The sequence below is a fragment of the Schistosoma mansoni genome, chromosome 2 (genome assembly GCF_000237925.1).
Source record: "Schistosoma mansoni strain Puerto Rico chromosome 2, complete genome".
Classification (NCBI taxonomy): Eukaryota; Metazoa; Platyhelminthes; class Trematoda; order Strigeidida; family Schistosomatidae; genus Schistosoma; species Schistosoma mansoni.
Genome location: NC_031496.1, coordinates 12,412,700 through 12,423,256, shown reverse-complemented (window position 1 = coordinate 12,423,256; position 10,557 = coordinate 12,412,700). Strand labels below are relative to the sequence as shown.

The following is a 10,557-nucleotide window of genomic DNA, read 5'->3' as shown; positions in this document are numbered from 1 at the left end:
AAACGGTTCTGGACGAAATAGAAAACGCTTTCTCTAAACGGGCTTCGTATCTAGTGACAGTGGATCACCAATACCACGAGGTGGGAACTTAGGTATACTTAGCGATAAAAGCGAGAAAAAATTGGTGAATTATGGTGAGATATTGTCCTCAGTCCTCAAGAATATGTCAGGTTTTCTCTTGAAGGACAACTGAGAAGTCGCTTGGACTACCTCAGCCGACAGCGTTTGACTATTCTTAAGGAGTAGGTGTGCCTACATTCTGTTCTGCTACGTTGTGTCTCCAGTTCCTGGGTGTTATCCCTAAGGTTTGTGTTTGGACTGAGCATAAGTTGGTATTTAAGGAAATGTTCAGAGGTGTTTAGGATGCTGTAAGTCATTAGAAGGTCACCTCTTATACGACTATACTCTAATGATTGAAGATTCAGTGATTTGGGGCTCACTTCATAAGGCTTGAATTTGAGTCCCAGAACTGATTTCGCAACTCGCCGTTGGACACGTTCCAATGTATCTTTATCCTTTTGGAGTGAGGGCAGAAACAATATGCTTCCATACTCTAAATAGGGTCGAATAAAACTGTTGAAGATCAGGTGCAAAGTTCCACTGTCGAACTGGCCAAAAATGCGCCTCAGCGTTACTACCAGCGTAAGGCTTGCTATAAAGGCATTTTTGTTGCAGTTAGTGCAAGACTTCAGATCATAGAATACCATTACTCCTAGATCTTTTCCAACTTGGGATACCTCTAGGAGTTAGTTACCTTAGTTGTATTTGTAGTCTGTTACATGTCTCCGGTAAACTACTTTACACTTTGAAGTGTGAAAAGTCTATTGTTGTCCACTAAACTTCGAGGTCGAGTCAAATTCTTCTGAAGTGCCAGCTCGTCACCTCGGTTGCAAACATCTTGTAGCTGCAAATAATTCCCCAAAATCAATAGTTCTGTAAGTGTTAGATATTGGATGCTGACCACATTAGTTTTAGTGGACTCGTCTAGCTGAAGGCGCTCAGTCATGCATCCGTACCAGATCACGTTACAGAACAGCCTGAGAAGCATCTCCTACGATCATTAGCCAGATAAGTTCAGTCACTTCTCGATATATTGATAACCCATCATATATGTCTTCCAACGTCCTCGCTTCTGACTTCTGATTTTAACTGGGTGTGTGCGATTCGATTATAGGTAGTACTGGTAAAGAGTTGTCAAACTACAATACTGGTGGTATCTTGAGTCTCTCCAGAATTTCACATCGTCAGTGATAAGTAATAAATCGGACGATACCTGCTGAGGAATGTCGTTTTTAGAAATTAAGGGAAGAAGAGGTCTTAGTACCGAACCGTGGAGGACCCCCACTAGAACATCCTGTAGCCTGAGGAAAAGTGAAGTTTACCCTGTTGACTATTTAGATATGAAGTAAGCCAATCTATTAACGGTGACTCGATATCTAACAATCTGAACTTATTGATGAGACATATATGATTGATCCAACCAAAGGCTCTTGAGAAGTCAAAGTATATAACACCAACCTTCTCCATGTGATCAACGATGGGTGTTCATCTATCCATCGCGGTCAGCCGGTTGACTATACGACAATAACCCTTACCGAAACCGTACTGTCGGGGTGAAAAGAAGTTTATGGAGAGTAAATGGTCACGTAGACCACCGCATATAAGGGACACCACAACTTTTGGCGTATTGAGAGAAGTGCTACCGGCCGGCAGCTTGAGAGCTCTCTATTTCGACCGCTTTTGAAAATCGTTGTAGTGTGAGCCAGCTTCCAAGTTTCTGGTACCGCGCCTCGGCTTAGAGACTACGAGGACATCACGCTAAGCGGTATTGCCAAGATTGAAGCTGATTCCCCCAGTATAGCAGAATGGAGAATATCTCGGCTAGGCGAAGTGTCATTGCTTGGCTGCTGTAGTTTCTGGTACACCAAGTCATCGCCTTCGTCCGCTCCTGAGATTCCTGTTGGGTCGCGCGTGAAATTTGTCTATATAGTTAGTTTGGGATGATTGGAACTTCTGAAAGTATTGCTCAACTGGAAGGTTGGCGGCGTCACCGCCGTCGTTGGTTTGACCACCCGGACATAGAAATTGGAAAAGTCCGGTTTTGGCTTGTCGAAGAGAGGCTGCACGACGGAATAAGGTTTTTGAGAGTGGAGACAGATTCGTCGATTAGCTTTATCTGATACTGAAGCCTGTCTTCCCTTATAGCCTTTGTGTACTAGCTCCTTGCTTGTTTGAATTGCTTATATTTGCTGTTGTCACTAGTTTGTCTATTTTCCGCCAACTGATGCCTTTTGCGCCTCCAAGATCGAGGAGTGCAATCCTTGATGGCTGTAGTTTGCTTGTAATTTTTGGGGGCCGTTTGCGGAACAGACTGTTTGTATCACAAAGATCGTCTGCAGTAAGAAATCCAAATGAGCGTCCAAATCAAGTTGAGGGTGTGCATCCCAGTTCACCTGCTGTATATTGACCCGTATAGCTGACACATCCAACCATTTGTAATCCCAACACCTGTTGTTAATAAGACTTTTGGTTTAATTCTACTGACAAAACTGGGGCCCATTAATGCGAGATCGCTTTTCCCCAGGGGAGCCAGGATTGAGATTGTCAATTAGGAGTTCTTCGTTTGTAGATGCTTTGTAGACGCGTCTGTTTGCTTTACATTTTTGAATAATCCCAGATCCTCAAGGAGGTTGGAAAACCGAGCTTTGGTATAGTTGTCATCTCCAATGTTAGTGTGGCTAGCGAAGTTGAATCTAGGAAAGTTGAAGTTTTCCAGAGCCAGAATATGAGTGTCTCCGAGAGGAGTAGAGTGGAGTAATCCCTCCAGCATACGATTATTTTACTCGGTGTCAGCAATGGGCCTCCCATAGATGATTCCAACTAGACACTACGAGGTGTTAGACAGTCCTACTGAGCACCATACAGATTCGTTAGGATTGATAAGCTACTGGATGTACACATGTTGTTTTACCAAGTGAGATCGTAGGTAAAATGTTACCCCCACCCATTTCCGTTTTCCCGTTGGTGTGAAACAAACACATTCCGGGTATTGCTATCTCCTGGTTCACAATTTGAGACTTTCTTGTTTTAGATATTCCTGTCGGATAAGTATTATTAGCGTTCGTACATAAACAGCCGATGCTTTCGATTTGAAACGCGTGGGCTTCCCTGTCCTGTTTGTCTGAATGAGCTTTGAAAGTCCATAAGTGAAATAGTCAGTTCCAATTTGCCTTTGAGCTTGATTCCTGTGTCGTGTGACCTGTATGGATGCATGTAGACTCTAGTTTTTAACCGACGTCCGTCGGCATTAAATGCTTCGAGAGTGGCAGTCGCCATTCGGATAGGAATGTTATCTTCATTAACCGAGGTCTTTAGTCCTCGTTCTTCTTGGATAATCTTTCCACCTGTTGAGACAATATGTTCTTGAGCTTCAAAGACTGCTTTGTGAACCTGAACTATGTAATATCATAGTCAGGAATCGTGTTTCCTGGAACAACCTACACAATGATATTTCTTCCGGGAGGGAAAGTCTCACGAGATACCCCAAGGATGTGTCCGGATGATATTATGTTTATCCAAATAATAAGGTGCTAGACATACATCATATCTTAGCGATGATTTTTTGTAACCCCCAACCGTAGATTTGTGTTAATAGATGACACCCTAAAATAAATGGCTTTGTATGCATTCTTAATCGATCCTGACCCACTTCATCTTAGCATACATTTTCAATTCAAGAATTGTATAAAATAGTACCCTGCCATAACTCAGATGAGAATTTTATCTACCTCTGTCTCCGATCAAACGTGGTGTTTCTTTCCATCATTATCATTTCACTTCTTGCGTGTTTTCTTCGGAGGGTTTGATGCTTGGATAGTTGGATTCGTCTTATCGATATTCTCACACTGATGAGCCCAACTTCGTTAGCGATCATCAATTTCGGTATTACAATGGCAATGCCGTGAATTCATCCTTTAATAAACCTATAGAATTATGGTCTAGTTCGGATACAGAAATAGATCTTGTACCTAAATTGCAGATTTGCAGACTTGTCATGATGTGGTTACCTGACCTGTAAGATATTTCGTGAAATTCACATCATTGTTTACAGTGACTCACCCTTTCAGGACCAACCACAATATATTGTCTGGCGCTTCTGGAGAGCATTTCGTGCCTTAAGGTAACCCTCGTGCTATTGATAGAAGAAACCAGAGAAGTAGTGAATAGGTATTTATTTCGATCTTCGCGCAGTCACATTGGAGCGTGGGATTATCTGTTCAGACAAACAAAGGCTCTCAACATTCAATATAAGATAATAGGGAATATAACGCTTACAAAAGGTAAGGAAGTGAATGAATACTTGAACAATACTGTTTTAGCATATGCTTGGTTGTTTGGGGTCAACTCCTAACCAACCAACCTGAGCTGTTACATTAGCTTCCCCCTAGAATCGACTTCCGTAGGAACGTCGGTTCGATTAACCTATCTATCGAAAACACCTTAGTTCTATTTCTCATCCCAAGGCGAAATTATCAACTCGCTCACTATTTGACTTACAATCAGTTACGACTAACGCTTTCAACGATAGTCCATGGATGTCTCTTCATTTACTAGCTTGTCATCTTATTTTGTAGCATGTGATCTTTTCTACAACTATCGCTGACGGTTTGCTGCGTGCTTTCAAGAGAAAGTGTGAGAATGTGGAATAAGAATATCTGAGGAAGTGCCGCGAGCGGGCTACCCAACACCATGTTGGTGAGGTACGATTTTTCCATGCTCAGACCGGCTATCAAGTGTTTACTCACCTGCCTTTTGAGTCGCCCTCAAGTAAAAAGTAAAGAAGAGTCTACTTCAAAGGTAATGGTGAAAATCAAGCAAACCTGAAGAACTGCTCCACTGCCTGCATAAAATAATAAGATACAAAATGGAAATACATAAATGCAATTGATAATTGTTCGGTTCATGTAAGTGCTTGGCCTCCAGAACGGATTGGTATTCTGGGTTGCTTTTGGAATTCGTTGTATTTGCCAGTGTTAGTTGTATGAGTTTGATTAAAATCCTCAGCCATCGTTTCGGAATACCTAGCTTATGTGTCCAGTATTTAAAAAAAATATTTAACATAACACTTATATATCAAAGGTAAAAGGTCTGGGGAGTTGTATGTGAGGCGGAATGAGGAAAAAAATTATTTTTAAGTAGATGCAGGGTCTGATTAGCCACGTGGTTAGATTTTATCCTGCAGCCGAAACTGTCAACATCCTTGACTGACTAATCGGATGTGCCCAGCGAACCGTTTAAGTCATTTGTAAAGATTTATCATCTTTACATTTCGATTCCGTAATGGATTTGTCAGTTAAACGATCTAACAACACGTATGGTGGTTCATGATCTAGATAAGCCGGCTTTAGCCTATCAATATTTACTGTGTCGATGTTTCCATGTTTTTCTATCACGAAATATTTAGATTTTCTTGAGACGACTTTGAAAGGACCTTCAAATGGAGGAATGAGTGATGCTTTTATTTTGTCACATCTTATCCAGACGTGCGTGCAATTGCTTAGGTCTTTAGGTATATATACGGCGCACGATTGTTCACGAGTATTAATCGGCTTAAGTTTAGACATGTGGTCCCGTAGTTGATCTACATAATTTTCTAAATTAAGTTTTTGACTGTTAGTATTAGGGTTAATAAATTCACCTGGTAGTCTCAGAGTTGCTCCGAAAACCAGTTCCGCAGCTGAACACTGTGCGTCAGTTTTGACAGATGTTCGTATTCCCAACATAACTAACGGTAGGAATTCTGTCCACTGATTGGGGTTTGAGTGAGATATAAGGGCGGTTTTTAGCTGACGGTGAAAATGTTCTACCATCCCATTAGCCTGAGGATGATATGCAGTGCAGCGTATCCTATTGGAGCCTAGAAGTTTAGCCAAGTTATTAAATAGTTCGGATTCGAATTGCGCTCCTCTATCCGTCGTTATTGTTATGGGTGTACCAAAAATGGTTACCCAGTTCTGCATGAAAACTTTGGCTACTGTTTCCGCTGTGATGTCCGCTATCGGGATGGCTATAGGGAATCTGGTAAATCGATCTATGCATGTAAAAAGATAATTAAAACCGTTTGAACGTGGTAAAGGACCTACCAAGTCGATATGCACATGGGTAAAACGTGCATCTGGTTGCGAGAAAACACCTATGGGTGAATTTGTGTGACGATTTACCTTTGATTGTTGACATGCTGAACACTCTCTAACCCATTTGTGTACATTCTTCTTTAAATTCGGCCATATATATCTGGCATTGATTAGTTTTGTTGAAGCTTTTGCGCCAGGATGAGACAAAGAATGAAAGTTATTATATATCAACTTTCGCATACTTTTGGGAACGAAAGGTCGCGGCATTGCCTTGGTCGTGTCACAGTAGATTAGAATACCATCGACAGGTGATGGGAACTGTTTTAAATTAAGACTTGAATTGTTTGTTTTAAGCAGGTTTTGTAATTCTAGATCCTGCTCTTGTTCGTTTCTCAACGTCTCGAAGTTTACTGTAGACTGCTGTAGCACGTTTATTTCTAGCCTAAATAAAGCATCTGCCGCCTGATTGTCCTGACCTTTGACATGTCAGATATCGCTTGTGAACTGTGATATATAGTCAAGGTGTCGGACTTCTTGAGGTGAGTATTTATCAGCTCTCGCTTTTAGTGCATTCGTTAGTGGTTCGTGATCCGTAAAGACTATAAATTCCCTGCCTTCTAACATGTGTCGGAAGTGTTTAATGGTTAGGTAGATTGCAAGAATTCTCGCCCGAAGGTAGAATACCTTGTCTCTGCTGGAGCGAGTCTTTTTGAGAAGAAAGCAATTGGTTTACAGGCGTGTTTAACCAGTTGGTTAAGGGTACCGCCTACTGCTTTATCTGAAGCATCCACCATCAAAGCAAGTAGGGAAAGAGAATTCGGATACATCAACGTAGTTGCTTGAGCTAATTTATCTTTAAGCTGTTTAATAGCTTCGACAGCGTCAGAAGACAGTTTGAATTCTTTTGGTTTTCCTTTTAGTGAATCTGTCAAAGGTTGCATTAATTGTGCACAACCTGGTATGAATCTGCGATAAAAGTTAATTAGACCTAGAAAACTTCTCAGTTGTGTTAGAGAACTAGGTATGGGGTATTGTTTAATGGTGTCTACTTCTTTTTTGATCGGTTTAATCCCTTCTGGGCTTATTGTGTGACCGAGAAATTCTAAAGTTTGAACACCGAAAACACACTTACTTTGATGTATGTTTATTCCATGTTCATCCAGTCTTTTTAACACTGTTTTTACATGCTGTTCGTGTGATTGCAAATCGGGGCTGGCAATTAACAAGTCGTCTATATACCCCTGCGCAAATGGCATATCTCGAAGTAGATTGTCTATGAATCTTTGAAATGTCTGTGCCGCATTTCTCAGGCCGAATGGCATGCGTACAAACTCGAATAAGCCAAAGGGTGTTGTAATAGCTGTCTTGGGGATATCTTCATCAGCCACTGGGATATTGTGATATGCCCTGACTAAGTCAATTTTAGTGAATATGTTCATACCCTGTAAACCGTTTGTGAAATCTTGGATATGCGGTATTGGGTACCTATCTGGTACGGTTTGACGGTTGAGGGCTCTGCAATCCCCGCACGGTCGCCAGTCACCTTCATTCTTCTTTGGGACCATATGCAAAGGGGATGCCCATTGACTGTCAGAGGGACGGATAATACCCAGTTGTAGCATATAATCAAACTCGGCCCTAGCGATTTTGAGCTTATCTGGTGCTAGTCTCCTGGGTTTTGCAAAAAACCGGTGCACCTTCGGTTTTGATAGTGTGACTTACTTTTAGTTTATCTTTAGAAGGCTGTGGGTTTGGTTTAGTTAAGTTTGGAAATTCCGCGAGTATATCTTGGAATTTCGCTGTTGTTACTGGAGGAGTTTGAATCAAGTTAAGAGAGCTGATGTAACTTTCTTTGCCTTTTGTGTAATACGAAGTTTCTTTTAGTGTTAATCGCCGTCTCTTGGTGTCAACTAGAAATTCGTATCTCTCTAGAAAGTCCATCCCCAGTATTGCCAGATCTAAGTCGGCTACCGTGAAAACCCAAGGGAATTGCCTCCTGAACCCAAAATCTAGGGTTAAGTTTTTCTGCCCAAATGTCGCAATTTTAGTTTTATTTGCAGCTTGAAGTGTAATTGATGATGTTTCTCGACTAATCTCAGTTTTATTTTGAGGGATGATGCTAAGAGCAGCACCAGTATCCACCAAGAAATTCAAGCCAGAGTTTCTGTCTCTAACATAAAACAAGCGACTGTTTAGGCGCCCCTCCTCAGTCGTCGTGACCTGGGGAGGGGTTACTCGTTTCCCGCTGTCTTAGAATTATGCTTAGGCCAGGCGCATGGTTGCATGCACTTGGTTGAGTTGACACCAAACTTCCAGTGGTACCAACAAAACTGCCCAGGTTGTCTGGACATTTGTGACTTGGATCGTGGTCGTTATGGTGACCTGCTCCTGTTTCTATGACCCATTTGCATTCTGGCGACAGCCTCAGTGAGACTCTTAACACTCGCAATGAGTCCTTCTATGACAGGGTCTTTTGCCGATTCTACTTTTTGTGTGTGATTTATTGTGCCTGGTCCAGTTGGAGGACCTCTCTCCATTATTCTATCGGCTATACGCGCTAAATGAGGTTTCAGGATCTTGTGCATCCAAACAGTGTTGGACGTAGCATGGGAGAGCTTGTATCCATCCTTGTTTTAGGACTGCTTCACCCACTGTGTTATCACCCATTAACACTTGGAGGTGACGCAAAAACTGTGACGGCGACCGATCACCTAGTGTTTCACCTTGAAAAAGTCTTTGGATTCTTTGACTATCTGATAATGATAAACGGTTCATTATCTGTCGTCTTAAGACGGTGTATGGTTGTGGTGATGGTGGATCTAAAATCAAGTCACGGACTTCTTTGGCGACTGAAGGAGGAAGGATAGAACACAAGTCTCTATAGCGAATCCCTTCAGATTTGATATTGTGTCTCGTGAAATAATGCTCTAGTTGAGCAAACCACAACTCAGGATCACTACGATCAAATTCTGGAAGTCGGGATTTCGTAGTCATAACAGTGTCTATCTCCACTGGTGACAAATCCTCCAGATTATGGGTTTCTATTGAGTCTGACATGGGGTATGTGACAAATATAGCAATAAAGTTAGCACGAAAAATGGTTACTATAACACGAATAACTTAAGATAATACGGAATAAACTAGTTATATACTCAACATAGTTTACGGATAATCAGGTCTACTTTTACGATTAAGTAAAAAAAAATTAATAACAGAAATGAGGTTAAATTTGTGTTGAAAAAGGGCTCACCACTTTCGTGCCTTAAGGTAACCCTCGTGCTATTGATAGAAGAAACCAGAGAAGTAGTGAATAGGTCTTTATTTCGATCTTCGCGCAGTCACAGTGGAGCGTGGGATTATCTGTTCAGACAAACAAAGGCTCTCAACATTCAATATAAGATAATAGGGAATATAACGCTTACAAAAGGTAAGGAAGTGAATGAATACTTGAACAATACTGTTTTAGCATATGCTTGGTTGTTTGGGGTCAACTCCTAACCAACCAACCTGAGCTGTTACAAGCACATTTAGGCTGGAGATAGAACAATACACTTAATATGAATAAAATAGATAATTTACACAAGAATGATTACGCCTACAAGGCTGAGCTATGCCATCCTGAATGTTCCCAAGTTCACAATTGTTCGCTTTCTTCCTGGGTTAAATTTTAAATATCTATCTTCCCAATTATCTCATGTTCAGCTTTGAGGATTGTGTGGTTAGGACTAATACCACTGCATAATCTCTATTTTACCCATTTTTCCTATTAATACATAAACTTTATAAGCCTTTATTGTCAGAGATCATACATCTAAACTTATTTCGTAGCAAAACCATTAAATTCTCCATCTGTTAATTAATTTTCGTCTAACGTCGTCGAAAAGTAATTTAATTATGGTGTTTTACGTGAGCCAGGTGTCAGAGACTAACGTGTTTATATTTTAGGATGTTAAAGCCGTTACCACCTAAAGCAGGTAGAAAACGTGCCGAAGCAGTCCCTCAACGTCGAATTTGCTGGGATTTGGGACTAAGACTCACTACCTAATTCCAGAGACTGACAGATATCCGCTTAGTCCACCACTCAGTTACAATATTGACAACCTGGCAGTCATAGTTACACGTACTAAAGTCTTACAGGCTGTCACCTTTCCATTCTTATGCGTATAAAATCCATGAGTCTCGGTTTATATAACTGGATACATAACTTGGATTATGATCCACTGAAAATCAAGCGGGTAACAATTTCGGGATTCCTAGAAACGACAACCATCAGACCAATAAGCACGCTTAACTAACTAATAAATTGCCACTTCAGATTCCATACAAAGTTTATGCTTTCCGTTAGAACTATGGAAAACCAACTTTCTGAGAACGGAGTAGTAGTCAAATGTCTCAGACTGCTTCTCGGAATGGGAAAGTAGCC

General features: G+C 41.1%; 1 protein-coding gene across 1 annotated transcript; it reads right to left on the bottom strand.

Annotated features, from left to right (window-relative positions):
- Window positions 1–8,506: 8,506 nt before the first annotated feature.
- Smp_130150 (hypothetical protein) lies at window positions 8,507–9,191 on the bottom strand (the record flags this gene model as incomplete). The annotated part of the gene is given in 2 exon segments (XM_018795716.1): window positions 8,507–8,674; window positions 8,679–9,191. Coding segments are annotated over 2 exon segments (681 nt in total).
- Window positions 9,192–10,557: the final 1,366 nt, after the last annotated feature.